The sequence below is a fragment of the Copidosoma floridanum genome, unplaced genomic scaffold (genome assembly GCF_036245765.1).
Source record: "Copidosoma floridanum isolate Cflo_tuat_1 unplaced genomic scaffold, Cflo_Japanese_pri ptg000011l, whole genome shotgun sequence".
Lineage (NCBI taxonomy): Eukaryota > Metazoa > Arthropoda > Insecta > Hymenoptera > Encyrtidae > Copidosoma > Copidosoma floridanum.
Genome location: NW_028321888.1, coordinates 1,311,853 through 1,335,740, shown reverse-complemented (window position 1 = coordinate 1,335,740; position 23,888 = coordinate 1,311,853). Strand labels below are relative to the sequence as shown.

Genomic DNA, 23,888 nt, shown 5'->3' with positions numbered 1-23,888 from the left:
AAGACTAATCGTCAGTAAACATTGTCAACAAAAATTTTATTATGTATTTACTTATAATTAAACTATAATTTTATTCAAGCGCGAGATTCAAAATATTCTACCATGACTACAACACGTTGATTTAAAATAAAAGAACGTAGATTGTTAATTTAAAATTCAGCTTATTATTTGATTATTATTAGTGAGTTATATAGTGATTGAAATACAGTTTTCTAATAAAATACAAGTGAATAATTGCACAAAACAAAGAATTAATGACACCTATTTGATATACCTACCACTCCAAACGTGATCACGAGTCCTAAGATTCTTTGACTCTATTTAAAAATTTACTAACTTGTTACTTATTTTAAATTAGGAATCAAAATTTATATCAAAAAATTTTTACTTTAAGCTAAAATCGGCCAAAAAAGTAAGTCATATGAAAAGGCTAAGAATTTTGTTTTGCGGACAAAGAGATTTTAAAAATTTCCACAGAATAATATCAAGTTACACGACAAATAAAAGAAATTAGTATACTCTACTTTCATGAAATAAAAATATCATTAAGCAATAATCGAACAGAATCACTGTGAATATTGCAGGGATTAGTAGATTATTCGACAAGATTATATAAAATTTCATGAAAATCACTTTGATTAAATTTTCTTTAAACAATCGGCAATCCGAAAATCTCACTCTTTTACACTAAACAACGAACCCGCACTCCAACATTAAATCTCAAATATCAGTTGTGTGTTGGCTCCTAATCTTAGAGTTTTCACGGTAAAGAAAAATAAAACCCTTAGCCGATTCTAATAACACTGTATAATCAGAGTTAGACTCAAAGAAAGGGAGGTCGTAGTATGTTGTGTTCATCTGTAGTACCAATTTGAACATTAGTTTAAAACAGAATAGGAATAGACCCAAGTCTTCGTAGTTTGAAAGAGTTTTATAAATTGACTCATAAAATGAGTCATCTTAATGCGAAGCTTCCACGGTTTGTGTTGATGATAAACTAAATGTTATTTAAATTTACGTATGTATTAGTATTATTAACTCATGTACAAAATAATGAAATACATACACATAGAAATTTTACACAAAGTTCATCATAAACGCTACTCACAAATAAATAAAAATACAATTGATATGAATTAGTTTCTGGTCTTACTTAGTTGTATAAATGAAATGGTTATTAATTATTGGTATGTATTAAGTTCATCTATTTGCTTCGTGGGTGGTGTGAAAAAATAGATGAAAAAAGAAATTTATTGTAAAAAAAAGACATGTTCTTATTACTTAACATTCTTTACAAATAGAAATTTTTACAGTACAAAAATATATATGACATATTATTTTTATGATATATTAAATTATATTTCCATTGAAAGACCTTGAGTAAAACATAAATGAATGAATAATCTCTTAACTACCAATATAAATGATTATACATCGTGGAACGTTGCTTGGAATGCCCACACAGTTAACTATATAATATAACAGTTAACTTTATAATTTAATATATATATTAATAATGACGCTTTGTGCAACGATCCCCTATAAATCAATTATGACTTTAAATTTCTTCTTGATGATGAGATAAATTATGGTGATAAGACAGTTTCGTCTTTAAGTAATTTAATAATGAAGCAGATTAAAAATAATTGATTAATATATATACGTCTGTTCCGACCCTAAGGCATGTTCACTTAATACATAAGCGTATAAAAAAAACTATAATTATGTATTTGTGCGTATTAGTGTATAAATATGTATGTGTCTGCATACAGGAATACGTTTTGTGTGTGTCTACGGATGTGTATACAATCATCACATATGTTGTCGTACAATTGTATGTATACGTAGGATTTACCACTTGTTCATTTATATATACATGCAAGTATTCACGAGTACTTGCTAGAAATTTACTTTTTTTTAAATTAATTCAATATTTTTATTACGGCAAAGAAGTGCAACTTTTACAAACAGTCCCGCAACTGGCCCACTAATTTTTTAAGTGAAACTTTGATAGCTACGTATTGCAAATTTTGTGGAGAGGATAATTGGCTAATGCAACGCAAAAAGTGCTCATCCGGTTCTTGGTGGCAAGGAGAGAGCGGAGAGTGGAGAGTTGGTCACGAAAGTCTCTCTCTCGTATGCGCACAATGGTGCACTGCAGTTACTGTATCTGTGTAAATAATAAAGCCTCTCTCTATTCCATCATGCTGCATGGTAGAAATCTTAACGTGGCTGTAATGAGGGCTAAGCTGGGCCTCTGTTACAGTTAGGGTACAACCAGGTGAATAATGCCTGACGTGTGATCTCTTTGAAGTCTTCAAAAAAACATTGTAATAATCGTTTTCCTTTTCTATCTATCTGTTTATATGTATATATGTATGCAAATAAACGTGCATAACGTAATAAATATGTATTATATGACAACATAATCTTTGAAACCAAGGAAAAACGCTATACCTCGAAAAAGAAACAAAATTGCTAAAAATAGTAATTTTGACAAGTTTTCTGGAGGGGAACTACATGATTGAGGCACACAAATAGAGAGGGGTTGGACTATGCAAAAACATAACCTTAATTTTTTCGTTTTACAAGTGAAATATAATCTAAAATACTTATCGCTCATTAAGTATAATTAAAAAGTGTAATGAAGATTTTAAAAACTACTTCTTCAGACATCCTGATCTTTGCAATTAAAAAAAACGGGTACGTTACGGGGCGTAACACAAAAATGAGAACTTCAAAAATAATTAAAATACATCTGGATTAACGAAGAGAGAAAGAGTTTGTAATTGAAATAGTGAGGGATCGAAAATTATTAATAATTAGCACAATAAAAAAACGAACCTCAACACAAAATAAAATAATCTTTTCATAATAATGTTTCACAAAGTGTACAGTGCTTGTACTGATACTTACCATAATGGTCCAGTATTGTGATAAGCACATTGGTATAATGCTCATTGAAAATGAAAATGCTTATTAAATTTGCACACATGCGTACACACATGTAAGAAATCATGTTTGGTCAATCTATCTTTTAGATAGCGATTTTGCGTTTTTAAATAATTTTCAAAGTTAATTTCGGGCAAAAAAACGGAAAACATTCTACACATTTGTTACAATTTAACAAATATACTATAACTAGCGACCCCCTCCCATCTTGGCTTCGCCCGAGACTTTCTAAATGGAACACCGTAGTGTGTTGACATGTAATGTAAAATGTTTTCAATAAAAAATTTTACATTAATTCCTGACACTTCTCAGAACAAAAATCTTCTTATTAAAAACATATTTGTTTGGGATCACTGAGAAGAAATCCGTTGTGGCTGCCTGTATTCTTCAGGGCTGTCTTCCCTGGCTTGCATTTGTAGTAAAAAATTGTGACTGAACTAGGCTGAACGGTGTAACAACTACAAAACACTGAAGTGTTGGAGCAGGTTGTGCTCGGGCTAGACACGTCTCCTGATATTCCGCTGGAGACGTCATTGTTTAGAAAATTGTTTTATCGGTGGCACTCGTCAATCCTAGTGGTTCAGGGTGGAGTTAGACGTAGGTCGCTCACCCATTGGCGAAGAGTGAAGAGTGTCGTCGGTAGCCGGGATACCCAGCTGCACGACTAACAACAGTATTCTTGAAGTACTGCCGGTAGACGACTTTGGAAATTTCTGAGACGCCCCAGCCTATTATAACCACACTTATTTAATTTTATTGCAGGTAGCTTCGATTTTATGTCCACGCCGCCTAGCAGATCCTACTGAACTAATATAAAAAGCTAGCTTACTTTTGCAAGACTACTTACTTACTTTTTGAGATTATTTCTTACTGTTGTTATTAATTTTTTAAAGATAAAAACTATGCTAAAACCATCTAGAAAGTGTCAATAATCAGTGTGGAAAATTTCAGCCAGATCGGTTGAGTAGTTTTCGCGGTTAGCGATTACAACGGTTTTAGCAACTTTGCTTTAAATATAAGTAAGATTTTTCTTAAAATTGTGCACCTTAATGTTATAAAGTAATATCAAAAACATTGAAATTTGAGGTTATGTCGTCTTATAACTGAACACCTTTCTTTGAGTGTGACACGATATTTTTTTTTTCCCTTCAAGAATGCCTTTAAAAATTGTTATTATTTGTGTATTTTGGTTTCTTTAAAAGATATGGCGTATTTTCCAATATTTGGAGGTTATATGCACGCATGACCATGTAAATCATTTCTACGCTATCGTAACTTTGTACTGAATGAAATGTAACTATTCCTTTTGTGTTCCCCTTTATTATATGAAGGTACATCGAAAACATCTAAAGTTGAGGTTATGTTTATACATAATTCAACGCCTCTATTTTTGTGCACCACGATAATTTTCATTCTTTTAAGAAACCTGTAAAATTCGTTATTTTTTCTCTATCTTGCTTTTTCTCAAACATACGGCGTATTTTTAATATTTAAAGGTTATGTCATATTATAAAAACCCGCTCAATCCATACTGGCGATCTGCATTGACCTGTGATACATGCAAAAATAATTTGTTAATGTATATCATTTAAATAATAATGTTAACTAAGGTATATAATATTAATATTAACTTCTATCATATAATCTTATAAATTATAACTGATTTTTGATCTTTTTACCATCATCACGAGGAGAATTGAGGTGGGATCAAAGGAAGCCACTTAAAAGTGTGAGGGGAAACGAGGGGGGCTGAGAGATAGCAAGAAGGGGTACTTTTTTGTAGGCTAATTTTTATTGGGTTCATTTAACGGTGAAAAATGAAATTTTTTTCCTTATTCTAAGAAATTTAGAAAAGTTGCTGACTGAATTTAGGTCTTACAACAACATAATTTAGTGTACATACATAAAACTATTTTAATATTCCTGCACTTATATTTACTGAATGCAATACAAGTTTTAAAGCGTTGATGTTCTTACTTTGACAGAACAGAAAAAAAAATTCTCTTATGACCCTGCAAGATTTAGAGTCATGATAATGACACAGAAACAGTAAAAAATATAATTAAAAAGTATATAGACAGCACGTACTTATTTATATACAGGTTATTTAATTACTTACATTTTTTAAGGATAAATTGCAATAAATTGTAATAAACAATAATTTAATAGAGGATTGATAAACAATACTAGAAGATCTGGCCTAATAGTTTTCAAAATTTAACTTTCGACTTGTCCTTAAATAAATTTAAATCATATATCAATTGCATTGCTAAAAGTTGTTACTCTAAAGTTTAACAAAATGTTTAAAAAATCCATTTTTTTGCCAATTCACATACATATAAATTACTTGTGAATAAGAAATAAGTAAAAATAATCGCATTCTTAACCAAAAGTTTTACTTTTAAAAGCTATGGCAATTCAAGCAAAAACATGAAAAATTTTACTAATAACAGTTATTATCCTTGGTATACGGTATAATCCACATTTATATACAGTATGTTAAAATTTAAAACCCACAAAATAAAAACAGTCAACGAAGTTTCTCACAAGGGTTTTGAATACATGGTATAAGAAAAGAATATTGGTATATATGAATTACAACTAATTTGTGTAATATACTGGCTTAAAGCATGTGTAAAAACATTAAAATGACCTCATACCTTAGGTCCATATTGTTTTCTAGTTACAACTTCTGGAGCCATCCAGTAAGGAGTTCCAACCATCGTAGTACGTTTATTCTGTTCTGGAGAGATTTGAGCACAAAAACCAAAGTCTGTTAATTTTACTCCACCATCTAGTCCCAGAAGAATATTATCCGATTTAATATCTCTGTGAATGACTTGATTATAGTGAAGGAACTCTAACGCTTGTAAGACTTCTCTGCATACAGCTGCAATTTGCCCTTCGTCCATACAAGTTTCTGTTACCACATCTGTCAAGCTTCCTCCTGGTAAATACTCCATAACAACCCATAACTCCTCACCAACAAGATAACTGTCACGATAATTTACTACGTTTGGATGTTTATTTTCTCTCATAACGAGTATTTCATTTATAATAAGTTCTTTTTTAGGCTGTTGTGACAAATTCATTTGTTTTATTGCTACCTCCATACCAGTAGAACTTTCAATAGCAGTAAATACGGTACCTGATGCCCCTTGACCAATTTTTTCCATTTTAGTATACTTCCTGTTTGGATCACCAACGCTGACTATTGTTCTAAGTTTTTCTAAAATTTCATCATCAGTCATTTTTTTCTTCCGCATTTTGTCGTTTTGTATGAAACGTGATTGCTCTGCTGTAATGGAAGGTGTAGAAATAGATTGATTTTTATTTTTATCTAAATGTGATGAGTGAATTGCTTGCTGTAACCCGTTTCGTTGTGGTGCAGGAGCAGTTGTGGGTATGGGTGGCGTAACTGACTCTTCAACTGGTTTAGTATACTATAAAAAAAATAAAATAAACGTAGTATAACGTATTTACTAAAGTCAAGTTTAAATAGTAAGAACTTTGTGTATTTTCATTAGCAAAAGTATAGTTATTATTTTTATGACTACCTGTATGTGAATATTGTTATTTAAGTTAAAAAAAAAAAAAGAATCAGAGTACTTTCTTGAAATATTTATCAAAAAATTTTTACTTTAAACCTGACAACAATCTAAATCTTCTTCATTATTTAATGGTGATTTTTAATTTTAGGTCACTTAATTATTTATTTTTTAGTGTGTTTCAATATTTAAATAATACTTCAGCTCGTACAAAATCAAGATTTGAGGCCTCTATCAGGTTTAAAGCTGTATAATATAATTATAAGCTACTTAAAACTAATAATAAAAAAAAAATCACATAGCACTATATTCATTGTGTACTTACAATTAATCAGCACTACAGGCAACGTTGACAACGTTTTAGACGTTAAATCAAGGAACACAAATGTGTAAGTTTTGATAGTGCTTACATAGGTTTGGTTACTTAAGTATAATTACACAGAGAGAAAATTGGTACAACTGCACGGCCCGCTATGGTATGGTATGGTAGTTGGGTGAACCAGTCTCTCAAGAAGTAGAGCGTATGTACCAGTATATGAGAAGATGGCCACACTTTTGATGACGGGGGACACCTTATCTCTTTTTTTGGAAGAGATAAAGTATAAATTTATATGTGTAAGCTAGTATTTGTGTATACACACACACACACATATATATATATATATATATATATATATATATATATATATATATATATATATATATATCCCTATGTTATATAGTTGTTTTTACGAAAGTGAGTCTTAGCCCCCCCGCTCCCCCTCCACCTCACCCCCCCCAAAAAATACTTATTTATAAAATGTTTTACCATCATAAATATTAAAAAATATACGTTATTTAGTACCCAAGTCATACCTCGTTTTAAGGGTTTTTTAAGTCACTGATCATAGGTCTCCCTCTGTCTATTCGCTCCACCTTACTCACTATATGTCTCTGAAGTACCATTATTTGTTTAATTTGATAGAACTTTTACATTTCAAATCTTTTTCTGGTCCATGCTTACTTTACCCAAATATAAAATTCTTAATTACCTGAGGACTTTATTAACAAAAAGACACAATTCAGGAGGAGGTGTAATTAAATGGACAAACACAATTAAGCTTTTGAAACAATAATTCATTCTGTTAACTTAATGTTGTGACATTTCATGTGTCGTTTCAACCCATCTGTTCTTTAAAAACCCTTTTAACATTTTTCACATATTTGTTTTTCATGGTTTTTAAGAATTAACATACGTCTGTTTAAATGTGACGATCTTCAAAATTACATATTTTTGAATTACTAAATAATTTCTTGCTAAACATTATTTTTAATTTCTAATTTATTCTCGGATTCAATCTGAATAAAAATTCTTTTTGGATTCTTACATCTTAATGAAGCAACGTATAATTGTCCGTAAGAGAATAAAGGTTTTTTAATATACAGTCCTAAGGAATCAAAACTCTGTTTTTCTGATTTGTTGATAAACATAGAACATGCTAATACAAAGGGAAACTGTTTTCTAAAGAAGACAAAAGGTAATGATGATGAGGTGGCAGTATTTAATGTTATTCTAGGAATATAAACTTTGCTTTCTTTTTTTTTCCCGTTATTATTTCTGCTTCTATGTAATACTTAAATAATTTTGTTATTTTTAATCTTGTGCCTCTACAGAGACCGTCTGATTTACTTAAAGTTCTTATTAACACTACTATAGCATTTATTTTTAATTTTAATTCGTGTGGTGGACCTTCTCTGATATTATTTAAAAATTCTATTGAAAAATTAATATTTATGATATCATATGTCTTATCAACTCCTTTGTGAGTCACGTATTCTGCTGTTGTGAACTAATTATCAGCCTGCATTGATAAATACACGAGTAATGTCTTTATTTTGTGTACTCAATCTGTTAGTGGGAGGTTGGCGCGTAGAGTGCGCAGGGGGGCGTTAGCCCTACTAGTATATATATATATATATATATATATATATATATACAACTTACCATTAGATTAATAGTAATACAGGAAGTTATTTTTTTTAAAAATAGTAAATGTAAGTTGTTTGACAAAAGAAGAATTTTTCCATGGCCAAGTCAATTCAAACACTGTTTGTAAAGAGTTGGTTTTTAAAAGCTTTTTTAAGTAATTTTTTGCTTAAGTTACATAAAAAATTAAATTTACAAAAATCTGTTCTTTGTGTTAAATAGAAAAACTGTCGTGATAGGCATTATGGGCTCTTTTTTGACTTAAAAAAATTTTTTTTTTCAACACTTAGAAGTCAAATAAAATTTTAATTAATTTTTTTTTGGTACAGGATCACTAAGTTAGTTTAATTAAAGACAGACTAAAGATACTTGAAGTTTTTCTGGAACACGTATGTTATGCATTACTTATTTAAATTATAGTTCACACCTTTCCTTGAAAATTTTAAATTAACTTAGGGCTTGATTTATTCTGTTAAATGTAAAAAATCAATGTCAACTTTTCTTTTTGCGAGAAAATATTCATTCTTCATTTTAATTTATTATGTTAAAAAACTAATAAATCAAGTACCTTATAGAGAAGGTAATAAGTTACAAGTATATTTGGACTGCTCTTAACGTCTTTCGGTTTGGGATAAAATTTTAACATTAATAGTAACAAATAATCATTGTCTCAATCTGCTACTTTAAAAACTGTATACTTGATTGTAAAAGGAAGGTGAAGAAGTGGAGAGAATTGATGTAATGTGGAAGCGTATATGAAACTTTGGGTCGTTTAATTCTTCTCTGCTCTGCTTCGGCAAGATTCGACTTGGTTAACTCAGCGAGTCTTGGCTGTGAGAGGCGATGAATAGATTGAACACTGACACTTTTGATTTGAACAGTTTTATTCAAAATAAATGCTTTAATTTCCTAACTACTATTCTATACACAAGAAATCTGTACATTTGTTAATTTGATATATAATTTTGCTTAAACTTTTATGAACGTTTATTAGTTTTAGATGTAGCGTGACTAGACTGTTTCCCTTTTAACTTTTCGAGTAAGTCTACCCGTACAGCCTCGTGAGACGCCGCTCGCACGAGCCCTCTATGCCGACCGATAGACAAAGTATTGAAAGAAAACAGAGCTATAGTGCGCGAGTTTTCTCTCTCGCTTTCGTGTACGTTGCGGTGTAGTACTCGCCACTGTATCTAAACTTACTATGCAAACTAAGTATATTTTGTTGATTGTTTTAAATCGAACAATACTCGTACTTTTAATAGTTTAACAGAAACAATGTTATTATTCATAGAGAATTTGTGTTATTATTACTGTTATCATTGCTTTTGCTGTTGTTGTTTCTCATGTTGTAAATTTTATTTTAAATTTTAGTTAACAACAATACTAGCAGTAACTATCTACGATTTATAAAGTTACAGCTTTTTATTTCTACCAATATTCACTGTTTCAGAAAAACATTTTTGCTAATGTAACCTTTTTTAGGCAAATAATTTTTTTCGATTTTCAATTGCATGGTGTATTAATAACTTAGAAGAGAAGAATACGGATAGCGACACGCCAAATATCTTAATATTCCACCAAAAACTCTTTTAATACAATATATAATAAAGGATACCTTTTGTCACAACTCATTCCTTTTATGAAATATGCATACTATTGCCTGAACTTTAAAATAAAAGAAAATGTACCTGCTCAATAGTTTGACGGATCTTCCAGCGTGAAGTTCTTTTCTTGCTCCAAGTTTTAAAGACTCAGCCTTCCAACGTGAGAGAGCTTGTTTCCCAAGCTGTAAGAGAGTCTCCCTATTCCTATATACAATGTTTTGAATAGCAAGCGTTCAGCATAGGATAATTACTGTACAGATTTTCTCCCGACGTGAATATTAGTATGTGAGCGTAAACTATGAAGAGTGACATAAAACGACAGTCCTAAAGTATAAGTATAATAACACTACAGCAAATTTCACGAAAGCCTGATTTTTTAATTACTTAAAATTTTATAATTATTTAGGTAAAATTGTAAACAAGTATTTACAAAAAAACACAAGTCAAAATAAATGTCTGTCAAACATAAATAAAAATTCAGAAACAAAAAGGAAAGCAGACAGCTGGGAATTGGATCAACTAATAATCGAATTGGATGGAGCAAATAATAGTATAAAAAAGTACTTCAGAAAAAACTGTAAATCCAGCAGTGAATATTGTACACGAGTGCACTACGAAGGTTAAAAAGGTAGTCTTCAAAAGGATGTAGTTCGAAGGATGAAAGAAATGATTACCAAAAGAAGCATTGAGTCAACTCAAGTAGACAATACTGTGGATACTAATTTGACTGTCAATTTGTCTCTTTGTCCAGAATTACACCAAACTAACAAACAGGTAGATGATGGCAATGTATATAATTTTAAGCAACCAGAAGTTTTTAGAGTCAACTGTGATAAACCTAGTACCTTGAATAAGGGCTGTTCAGAAGATTCTACAGTCTAAAGAAACAAAGTGTACAGTTCTAAATTAAAAAATTTAGATTTAAGTGTGGATTATGTTGATCCTAAACAAATAACCATTTCTAATTCTGTACTGGATAGAAGAGCTCAAGGTGTTGTACTGAAGGGGTAAATTTAATCGCTCCTTTGTAGCTGTTAAGATTATGCCAAAGACAGACAAGCAGCGTAACATTTGGAAAGAAATTAGATTGTTAGGTGACGTAAAACATTCAAATACTGTATAAAGTAGGGCTCTTTCAGAAACTCCTACTCAATTTGAACCAGTTACCGAGTTTTTTTAATCTAAAAATGTGTATTCAAATATATTTAAAGGGAAGGTAGCCTGTCTGTGTGATATGAGCCACTGCAATAAAAAAAATTGCTCTCTAAGTAAGCTCCGCATAGGCTTACTTATATTTGTACCAAAGACAGACAATTAATCGAGACATTAAGTCTAACAATATTTCAGTTAATCAGTATTATTAATGTAACGTCCAAACTTGTATAAGTGAAGGACAAAGCTCGAAGATTCATTCTAAAAACAAATAAATTTAATTTTTGTTTATCATGAACCAACCGTCAGCTCAAAGGCCTTATTTGCTTTTACTTACATTATACTTTTCTTTTAAATCGTTGACTCGGCGTTGTGGTGTTAGGTTTCACCGAGCGATATGTACGGAGTAGTGTACACCAAGCTGGCGTTGACCTACTGTTTGAGTTTATGTCTTATGTCATACAGTTGTAGCGTATTTTATTCGTCTTTTCATCTCACGTTCTTATTTGAGTATTTGTCATATGTTGTCCATTTGAATTTTCCTTGATATTAAATTTATTCGTCGAAGGTAAAGTTATGTTTCTAGAATTTTGAATCTTGGAATATTTCATACAATTTAATGATTAAAATATTTTAATTAGGAAAATAAATTTTAATCACCGACAAATTATGCCTTATCTGATGATTTCATAAATTTAGAAAAGTCGAAAATAGTTGATTTTACAAATACATAAGTAACAAAGTTTCAGATACATTTGCTTGAAATGCACGCTTCTAACACGTAACTAAATCACCAAACTAAGTCTTACACTCACTTAGAAGACGCAATAGAACTCACTCTCCAACCTTCATATTTACTTTGGAGCACTTGATGAAAGAGAAAAGGCAAAAGTTGTTATGTACAAGGAGTTTTTATACTCTTGTAATTACACAGTAATTGATGGTTAAAACTGCTAATCTCTCGGATGTGCCACTGCAAATCAATGTTGTAAGATGAGTGCTTTACAAGATTGTCGGAGGTTGCACGCGTAGTTCGAGTTTTACGACGGTAACTTATTTTAAAAGAAGTAAGTTATACGTCATGCGATTGCAAAAGTAGGCGTACTGCTCGATGTTCGAAGATCGCTGAGATTTTGCTTTTTACAATGTAAAATCGACACTTTGTGTTTATTTCATAAGTAATAAGCATATGATATGGAATGTCACATCAGTGTAAAGTGTGCGACCTAGGTATCAGCCGGGTGAGTTTTTAAGTGACAGGTTGGTCACTTCGCGTGGGTCGAGGTGTGATACGTACATGTATGTGTCTCTATAAATTTTATAAGTTTTACTTCTATAGGCATGTTTTGCCCTACGGAGTAAATCAACGATTTCATATTGGTGACCTTGAGAAAAAGTGTACCAGAAGTGGATTTTGCTTGATTCTCCCCCTTCGCCCCACCCCTCTTGACGTACTTCCAGTCCCCCTATACTACCCACATCATCATGACACCACACTACACAACATTATCACACCGCACCACACCACATATTTTGAATTTTACAATTTTTTTCTTTTAACCAATTTCTATAAGAAAAAAAAAACAAAAAAAAAAGATAGTTTTTAAAAAGGTTTAAACCCCTGTTCTCTTGCTCCCTGGGCAAGCCCTTTACCCACTCTGCTATGAAGGTGGATTCATTCATTTGTTTTTATTTTACATTAAATAAACAAGTTAATTAGTTAAATATATTTTTTGGTACACGTTTTTTTTTTTAATTTCGGAACACTTATTTATTAATCATTAATTAGTTACTTTCAAAATTAATAATTTATTTTTCATATAATTTTTTCACATTTTTTCAGAACTTTCATAATTGAAAAAAAAAAACAAAAAAAACATTTACGTACCATTTAAATACAATAATCGATTTTTATTGCGTTTTCTTCATTCACAACTTTTCCTTTGTAATCCAGAACAAAATTCTGAGAAGTGGGAGAAGCGCCAATATATGCTGCAATGCTGGAAACTATTTTTCTTATAAGGATGAACTCACATACAGCTTTTACACATACTCAGCCCCTTTTTTTTTGTGTTAATAAAAAAAAAAAAAAAAAAAAAAAAAAAAAAAAAAAAAAAAAAAATAGATCTATTAGAAAATAAAACAGGTTCATCTAATAGTAATCTTTTACACAAACAAAAAAATTAGAGCTTTATATAGATCTTATAAATCCAATTCAAAATGATTTTTCCATAAGGTTACATATTAAATTGCAAATTCTTTAAATTAAACATGTGAAAAAGGATACAGTTAAATGGTCTGCTATTTCATAAGGGTATTTCTTATTTTATTAGGAAATTTTTTTTAAATCATCGGACGATTCGATGACAGTGCACGGTCTTGTACTGGCTAGCTGCTATTAAAATATTTATTGAAACCACACCTAACTAACCAAGGTATACTCATTCCAACGATAATTGCACCACCTTTTTACATAATACTGTTTCATACGAGGTATACTTATTTTTATAATTTTATTAATTGCCATATAATTTTATGGAAGTATGAATTCTTATTTGGGTACCCAAGCACCCACTGTCCACTGGTTTTTTATGAAGATCTACAGAAATTACTGTCTGTGACATTTGGTCGTACGCTTGTGTTCTAGTAGAATTATTTAGTAAGAAACAGAACAGACATACTTTTGATTGCAGTCTGGATTAGAAAAATTGTATTTATACTTGTTTTTTTACATTTGATATTTATAATTAATGTAAAGTTTTCAAAAATATTTTTTTTGGGTTTTTTTTTTTTTGTATAAAAAGTATTATTGTAATCAGAAATCAAAGTATTTTTACATAGGTATCCCTATACGTGATTAATGTTAATTTACAACTGTTAGATAAATGCTTTATTTTTGTATATTTATTGATTTGTTTGTAAGCTATTGATACCATAGAGAAGTAAGGACAAAATAGTGATGGTCTGATCATCAGTATCTTTCACTTGTAGCTTCGGACTTGATCTGTGATTTAAAAATTTAAACAAAAAGTTAAATGTAAGTACGAGTTAACGAAGAGTAAAATAGTAAAATTTACGAAATGTTATAAGAACTTTTTATGTGTTTTATGTAATTGAATTGTACAACTATACTGGTATGTTTTTGTAACGCATACTTGAAGGTGCTTTTTATTACTAGTATCGTTAAAATTTTACATAAAATTTTCTTTCTACTGTTATAGCATGTATATGTTTGCACATGTCAGAATACTCATTGATTTTTCTGCATAAATAAATGCATAGCAAAGTTATTAAATTCTGTCGGCTTTTAACCTTCATTTATCATGAGTATTTGTGATTAGTGCGTATTTATTGCTACTTATTCTATAGGTAAACTCATGAAAGAAAATGCATTTTTTTGCGGAAATAAACATAACTCACAAAAATTTATACACATACGTGTGAGGGACAATATAAAAAGCTCAGATTTTTTAAAAATTACTTCATTAAATTTATTTGTCAAGTCTTAATAACTTACTTTATTTTAGGTATACACAGTGCATCGCTAAACTGACATTTAACCATATACAATTTGTATTGTAGTATAATATATATATTTGTACAAATAATCACAAGTTATACTTGTCGATGGAGCCCATTATAACTACGTGTAAGTTAAATGCTTTCCTTGCCATTCTTACATCAGGTGCATTACCAATAAAAACTTTTGTAAGCTCTTGGAATTCTGACAAGAATATCTATGGTGGAACAGTGTACTCATCTTACAAAAATTTCACGTGTTCCAAATTCACCGGTTTTTGAGTTAAACTTCTACAGCGTTACATTTTTTAGGATGATGAAAAAGCTCATTAGGGTTGCCATTTACTGTATTAAGAGATTGTGGTTTGCGGATTATATGTTCATTCCACTGCTTTTTGGCAAGTATCACGTATCTTTCCAAGCAGAGGATTGAAACAAAATTTGAGACACTCTATGTGCAGAGGATCAGATACATCCAAAATATTTTCCTCCTCCAAAGCTCTGAATAGAATTATATGAAAATCTCCTAGAAAACGGAATAAATTAGTTTATTCCTAGCTCTGCAGATGAGTAAAAGCAAATAAAATATAAACAACTGTTAAAGTGTATCTTGAGGAAATAATCTTTAATATGATTCAATTCGTTGATGATTAATGCTTTTTCCTTTGATGAAACTCTAAGTACCCGAAAACTTATCGTCATGATGCAGACAAAGGGCAATCTGAGCATTTTTTATAATGATAACTTCAGTCCCCTAACCTGCCCTAATTCTTGTAGGTAGAAATTTTACTTTATAATGAGTTCAAGAAACATAAATCCCATTACTCTTAGATCGTTATTAGGAGATGACAGCTGAAGTAACATGATTTTCTTGGAGAAACCAAACATTATCTGTACACACTAAATCCGTACCTCTTTAATTTATGGTGTCCACCAGTGTGACATAATAAATTTACTCCCAGAACGGAATAAATTTGTCTTTTTAATTTATAACAACAGCGATATTTTACACAATCAGGATCCATCTCTCGTAGAAAAGTTAAAACTGTAGCTTTTTGTACCTGTAGTTTGTAAACTTTTTTTAATTCGTTCACACGTGGCTTTGTATCGTAATTAAAGCTACTTCCACTTAATTCAATCCATAAAACCGTAACAATTTTTTTCAAGTCACTCTCTTGTATGTTTTTTCTGAGAAAATTGTTATTTTTCAAAATTCTTGACAAGATTCGAGCTGATAGCTTCAAATTGTATTTATTGTTCATCATCTTGATCATAACTTTATATGCATATCTCTTATGATATTAATTTTTTATTTTTTGAATGTGCATTGATCTATTATCAAAATTGACTTTAGTTCCATCGACAAATAAATTTGTTTCGTTTTTGAAAATTAATAGCTTAAAAAGAAAATATTTACACTAACATTTATATGTACATTATACTTAATACCTCAATAATGGTAATGTATTACAACGAAATTGACTTAGATAGGTTTAATTTAACTCTAAAACTGTTGTATACAAAAAGTTTTTGTACTTGGGGAGCTTGGTGCATTGTTTATGCTGATGATTCAATTTAACCTCTATCTCACTAGATCGAAATTATGTAAAAACTGTCAGATTTCGGAAAGTTAATACCAGTATTGTTTTCATTTTCAATTAATAACGTTAATCAATACTTTGGATCAATAAATTATCACTAAAAAGCCAATATTTATTGAATATTTGCAACTTGTGCATGCAGTCACGCTGCATGCGAGACCTACAGGTAGTGTGCATGCGCAACATACGTCATAGGTGGTGTATAGGGGCTTCTGCAAAAGCGCTATCGAAACTTATATAGTCGTATTTACTGATCAAATATCTAACGCACTGTCCAGATCCACTCTTAGAGGCAATCAATTGTAAGTACAAAGTTAACTTAGTGCTATTTGATTAATTTTTTTATTTGTTTCAAGTAACTTATACTCATTATGTTAAACAGATTTAAATCCAAGAGGGCATTCAATCTTGATTGCATACCGGCAAAACGTTGTTGTCAACACATATAAAATTTGACTGTGTAAAAATGAGCTTACACGTATTATTAATTATCATTTATTGTTAAGAAATTAGATGAATGATAAACTTATTTAAAATCATAAATAACTATGAGCCTACAATTTAAAATAAAAATATTGGTCCAAATGATACAAAATGTTTTTGTAACCCTTTAAACGTAAACTTCAAATAAATAACAGTTTTTTTAAGTTTCCACATTGATAGTAGGAAAAAAATAGACGACCTTTTATAGACAGTTAAAGTTTGAGCCAAAGTAACGGTTGTTAAAGAAAAAATACTCCAAAGATTAATGTACAAGTGGATACAGAATATTATCATGCCTCTAATACGTCACGGACAGCAATAAGTAATGCAACACCAAATTAAAATAATTTAATTTCTGATGACAATAATACATTCATAGAATTTAAAAAAAGTTTCAACTCGTCATTAAGTAGAAAATACACGAGTTTTATAAAATCCTTAGCTCGTCACAACTGATTACCACTCCATCACACCGAACGTGCTCATTACTATTGAAACCAGTGAATATTCTGAAACATGACTCTAAACTTATCATTAATACTTAAATATACTGTATGATTTGTAAACTATTCCAGAGTTTCTTACACAGAAAAATAAATGTGTTATTCCAGTCAAACCATTAAGTAATACACTGAATGTACACGTAACTGCTGGTTCTGCACACCAAGTCATCTTCAGTTGGGCAGTCGTTCAGCAATAATTTGGAAGAAACATGTAGGTTAATTGGGCTGTATCATTTATAGTATATTACCTGCCTACACCAGCAAATACACTAGTCATTGATTGTGGGGTTCAATGCTGACTAAGCAGAAGCTGAGGTCGGAAAAGACATTAACGCAGTGATAGGTTACTGCATGGACAAGGCGTGTACACTATTTTTTTGCATACATACACTTGAAAGTTTATGTTTTACTAAACTTAATAATTGTATCGTTATGTTGCACAAGCATAGCGAACACGACCTGGTGGTAATAGGCAATAAAGGTCATTTATTCATACTAGAAGACGTATAATAAAATCTGGCAAATCTAAAAATTTAATTACGAATAAATTTACAATAATTATTCCTTCTTCCGTTGCATAACCTGGAAATTTTCAAAGTAACTTTTTGTAATTTGTTATTATTATCTACAATACTTGTATCCTATTTATTATTATTATTTATTTTTTTTACTGTTTTTCTCTTTCTTGGTCGTAATGCTGCTGTCCTAAAATGTCGATTTCACTTTTATTTCTCCAAGTATCTTTTATTATGTCCCTATTGTTGTGTAATTAGACTTCCTAGTAGGTCTATAAATCAGTCTTGCTTATAGTGTTTTTTGAGTACAATGTATGTGGCTTAACATCTCAATTGATCTTATTTCCTTTTTATGGATTCACAGTTATTGTATCTAATTGGTTATAACTCTTTCAAAGTACATTTGAAATTCATATTTCTCTACAATTCACTCAAAATAAGCTCAAATTTTTTGTGTTATCTGAGTCGCATCCATAACGATTACTGTGTGATGTCACGATGAGACACCGCAAAGCTACCCCTGCTACTATAGGTGGTTAGGGAAAAGAGGAAATTTAGTTGAAGAGAATACGTAGAAAAAGAGCAAGGGTAGGAGGGGTAAATAAGGGAAGGCTGAGAGAGCTCCAGATAAGCTTGGGCCTGCGAGCGCACGTGAAGCGTTTTCCCTCTGCGTTTTTGTTCGTCATTTTATTGTTGTTGCAAATGCGTTGGTATCTTTTGCTGTTCCCGATATTTACCTTGACACGACGTCCAGGTGCAGTGTCTGGTGCAATGTAAGTACCTGCTTACAAGTAGGTTTGTTGTAGCGGGCAGTGGCCCTCGTTCAACCCACGTGCGTCTGCCAGTGTTGCGATTTTGCGTCGCGATCACGCCATGCATCCACGTTCAACATGCTTTTACTCTCTCTCTCTCTCTCTTTCTCTCTTCTTCCTCTCTCTCTCTCTTACACACACACCAGGGGATGCCTGCTGACTCAAGCTTGTGTTCCTGGACAACGCCGCAACCACCGGAAGAAAAAGAGCGTCCCAACAACAGCGTTTCCTCATAGCAGCGTGAGTATCTGCTTGCAGGACATTTGTTGTGAAGGGCAGAGTCCCTTGTTTAACCCACATGCGTCTGCCCGTGTCGCGATTTTGCGTCGCGATTACGTCAAGCATCCATGTTCGACGTGCTTTTACTCTCTCTATCTCTTTCTCTTCCTCTCTTTCACACACTCACACACACACACTTACACTAGTGAGTAACTTTTATATGATTTTATGTTTCCTTTTATTTAATATATTATTTTATGGTAAAATAATACTCGTGAGGGTTCCTTTTTAAGTGTGTCTTACTCCCATCCTGTGTCGTGTTAAAGATAGTCGCAAGAAGTGATGACGATACCAATCACCACGATACTTGGCCCCGGCGGTGTCTCGACGGACAAGAGCCGCGTATTAGTTTATTAAAAGTGTTACTGAGGGTATCCTGGCAACACAGGCCCGGTCGAAGTGGAAAGATTTCGCCTTGTTTGTCAGCATCATGCGCACACCCCATAACATTGGCACCCAACACAAAATCCACGGCTAGATATCGCGCGACTCCGTCTACGAGGTAGACGATAATTACTATTACCATACGTATAGTCACAGTAAACTAGGAGCTGTGGCAGCAGCTACAGCAAAACACAACGGATCGGGAGTTAACATAGGCGATATACACGAGCAGACTTGAGTAGGTCGCGTGTGTAAACAAAGCAGCGGCTTTTTTTACATTACGACTTCAAGCCGTTGCTGACTTCGAACACTTGAAAATATTGTGTAAGAGTACGAGCTAGAGAGAAAATAAAATTTGGAGACGAAATATTATATTCGGTAGCCAACAAGCTTAGCCTGTGAAATGGGAATTTCACAGGCAGCGAACGCTGATCTAAAGCGCAAATAGGATATACAGCATGTACACACCGGTATACATATATATATATATATATATATATATATATATATATATATATATATATACATGCGAATATTGGTTTCTCACGGCTGGTAGTGTGACAAGCACGTATAGTAGGCAGTAGTGTACAGGTGAAATGAATACTATACATAACTGTATTTGACATTGTATCACACACGTACGCACACACAAAGAGAGTTGAGGGAATTGATACAGCTAATAGGTTCAAATAGAAGCTACATTAAATTAAATATTTAAGCCCTAAGGCATAGAAAAAGGCGGAAAAATGCGTCCAGCTAACGCCTTGTCGCATATTTCTCCTACCCGTCAGCTTTCTCATCCCAAGCTAATCTTTGAAATGCGGCACTGTATACTGACTGCCAATTATTTTTTTTATAGCACGAAATTTATTATCTAAAGGACAAAAGGCTGCATCAACAAACGACCAAGAGAATACGATGAGCAAATTTTGTAGGTCGCTAATGAAGAAAGATCTTGGTCGGGATTTCCTAATAATCCTTCCTAATCGGGGAGATATGTCCCCGAGGACTTCGAGTCAGCGGAGAACGTAAACACAGCTCTAGTGCGACGAATAAAAGTGCGTCACCTCATGATCACTCAAGCCTGCGTATAATACGTAGAATACGCAAAAGCGAGCAATGAGGAGATTGATGACGAATCCATGCACCCACCACAAATGGTGCACGATAGTACAGAAGTGAACGAGCTCCTTAAAACTTCAACAATAGCAGCAAGGTTAAACATACTGACCAGAGCTTCTAACCTTCGAGTAGCCACTGAGTGCCAGGACGAGATATTAAATACATCCTCGTCAGCAATAGGCTCGGCAGATAACAAAAGGGCTCTATCGGCGCAGATTCTTGAAGAGAATAGATTACTGAGCGACAAATTATTAAAAGCCAACGAGGATATCGTGAGCTTCACACGATTAAGCTCAACTTTTAAAGGAAAAAAGGGATTATACCCGAGAACGACCAAAGCAACGAAGACACACCGTCAACGCCCTCACAAATTTTTAGCGCCACCGCCACACACGTCAATCGGATCCTTATGGCCGTATCCACCAGTCAGCTGGGTGTAAGCGATATGCTCAGTATGCGCGATAACAAGCGCGTACACGGCATCGGTAAGCTACCCAAAGATGAGTAGGTGCTTAATTACGTCACCTGTTCGTACAATGCAGACGCAAGCGTTAACGACGTGGCTACACACTCATGCGGTAAGCTTGACAACAAGTCCGACGTACTCCCAACTACCCCGTGTTCGGCTGCATCAGTTGACCCCACACGTTCAGCCTGGTCGGAGGGGAGTCTCCAGTCGGCCGACAGACAGTCGGAGTCAAGCTTACACGTTTCTCACGCGCATTACGGAGTGCCGCACAGCTTCCGGATTGTCAGAAATAGAGCTTTTCCAAGCTCTGCCAGAGTAGCATTGCGGTGACATAGTTTCGCAACAAATGCGATCAGTGGACTAGCTGGGCTGTTTTCATAGCTGCAGGCCAAGAATGGTATATCAAATATGGCTCAAGCGAAGAAGTGCAGCGTCGTTTAACCTTGGACGCGCAAATGCGCACCCAATACGCTGGCAAGCCCGTACGAAACTTCTTAACACATATTAAGAATATCGTGTGACGAATACAACGTCCTTGGCTGGTCAAATGACAACTGGATCTGTTTCACAGGGACATGCGACCAGAGCTACAGGATCGAATCAGACAGGGCGAGGTGTGCAGGTTGGCAGAGCTGCTGAGAAAAGCCACCAAGTCAGTGCACCTTCTCAAATGGAGGAGCGCGTTCCGTGAGCCACCACCACTCGAACACTTCTACCTACCGGAATTAGAGCCAGCGTATAAGCCCAAGGCCAAGGCCACGGGGGCCAAAAACAGCCAAAGGTTGCCGATATTGGTGAGCCACAATCCCTGAACGCGAGCTTGTAGGAGATAGCGTCCATACGAAAGCGCCAATCTGCCAAGCGTGTGCACAGCCTGTGTACGCAGCAGAATTGATGCGTACCATGTGATCGCGTGCAATGCAAACAGCGTGTTTACTGTGGTTATCAATGCAGTAATTTTTTTTAATTAATTTTTTTTTTACTAGTCTAAGCTAAACAAAGTGCAGTGAAGCGCTCTCGAGTTACACTAGACCTTGAGCTCGATAAAATTGAAAGGTTAGGCGTGGGTCATGGACTTAACTTTGATAAATGAATAAGTGTTAAAAATTTGAGGTTATTTTTATTTTACTTTTTTACTTTTTTAGCTGTAACAAGGAATATCTCAAATTTAATACGGCCAAAAAAATAACCAGTAGATTTCAAGATAAAAATTATTTTGTGTTCTTAAAGAGCGAAAAAATAAGAAAATCTACTTTGCTAGACAAATGTGGATGTACTGGAAATCTGTTATACAGGGAGAATGAGCAACAATGTATTTTGTTGACTGATGAAAACTATGTTTATTTAGAAAAAAATGGAGATGATAACGAGTATAAGACTGGTGGTCGTCCACTAAAAAAACCTAAGCTTTTTGAAATAGTGAAGGCTAAAGTCAACGAAAAGTTTAATTGTAGAGAAACTGGGAAAAAAGTAACAAAAATAGAGACATTAAACATTTAAGTACAATATGTACTGATAAAATTACATGCATTAAAATTAAAAATACTATGTATACAAATAAATTTTGTATCTGCAGCTGAGTGATCAAAAAATTGCCAATAAAAAACAAGTGAACGAAGATTAATTTTGAAAAGAAATCTTTTATTAATCGAGTAGTTTACATCTATTGGAGACACAGATCTGGCGTAAAATCTTCATATGAAGATCTGGGAAGTAAAATATTACCAAAACTGAAGTTGGAATTAAATGCAAATCCTAAGTACAGTTTTGAAATTCTAAAACTAATGATACTTCACACACATATCAATATCTAAAATGAAGATTATTTCAACTCTTTTTACGTTCGCCTTGGTTACAAAAAAAGGAGTGCTTATAATTATACCTATATTTGTGAATCAAGACGGAAAAAGCTGTTCCTTTTGAACATTTATTCTCTGTAAAAATCATTGCAATACTAGTAGCCATCACTTATCAATATTCATCATGACGACAAAAATTCTTGTTGAAGAAATGGAAACTACCAAATTGAAAATAATTTTTAATAACTATCAGGATATTAAAAATTCTACGGCAATTCAAGAAGTGCTAATAGACAGTAAAAAAAAGTTACCTATAATTATGGCAACACAACGAATAAAAATCAAGAAAATTATTTCCATCTGTAACCAACCAATAATCTCACACAAGGTCAAGAATCTAAAGGTATCAAAATTGATAACTCTACAGAACACACAAGTATTACAAACCCAGGAATATCCACTTCTAACTTACCTGATTGTAAAGTTTTGTCTCAAAAATACTAGGGGAGTGAACAAGAACGTGATGAAGCTGTCGAAAATGGATTACGCGAAAAGACTGATTTCTTTCGAAAATCTAGTGAACCAAAGAAAAGTAAAATTGATAAGCTGAAATTGTCTGTAGAATTTTTCAACGTAGATAAGGTTGTGCTTACCGATGTCATTTAGGGCAAAGGAGCTCAAGGCTGCGTATATAAAGGACATTTTTCAGGGACAGACGTTGCAGTTAAAGTGATAAATAAAGGATATAACGATAGAGAAATAATGATAGAAATTCAGCTTTTGAACAATGTTTGTCATTGTGATATTATTATGCTGATGGGTGTAGTGATGAGCGACACAATATTATCTAATTACTGAATTTTTTTTATCACGAACTTTGTATGAGATACTGTTTCACTCTGAAGTTTCTCAACAGTACCATTTGACTTTTGATCAGATAATTATTAAAGCTTTTCAGATTAGCACTGGCTTAGCTTACCTCCACTTATGCCACTTTGCAAGATTCGAATTACTGGAGGACAGTCTAGTTACCAGTTGTAGAGTCATGTGGGGCATATTTTTGTATATGTCTCCAAAGGTGTTCATATTTACTCCTGTATTAGAAATAATTATAAGAAAAAAAATTCCAAACATGGATATTGTTTCGGAATCACTCAAAATTAAGATACAACAATGATTT

At 32.8% G+C, this 23,888-nt stretch overlaps 1 protein-coding gene across 4 annotated transcripts in view; it reads right to left on the bottom strand.

Moving 5' to 3' along the window:
* The window catches only part of Pak (serine/threonine-protein kinase PAK 3-like protein), a 463,040-nt gene that overhangs the window by 47,487 nt on the left and 391,665 nt on the right, over positions 1-23,888 (bottom strand). For all 4 annotated transcript variants that reach the window (XM_089590045.1, XM_089590047.1, XM_089590043.1 and 1 more), the window contains one exon: positions 5,613-6,395. In XM_089590045.1, coding sequence (XP_089446171.1) covers positions 5,613-6,395 — 783 coding nt within the window. The remainder of the gene's footprint in view (positions 1-5,612; positions 6,396-23,888) is intronic.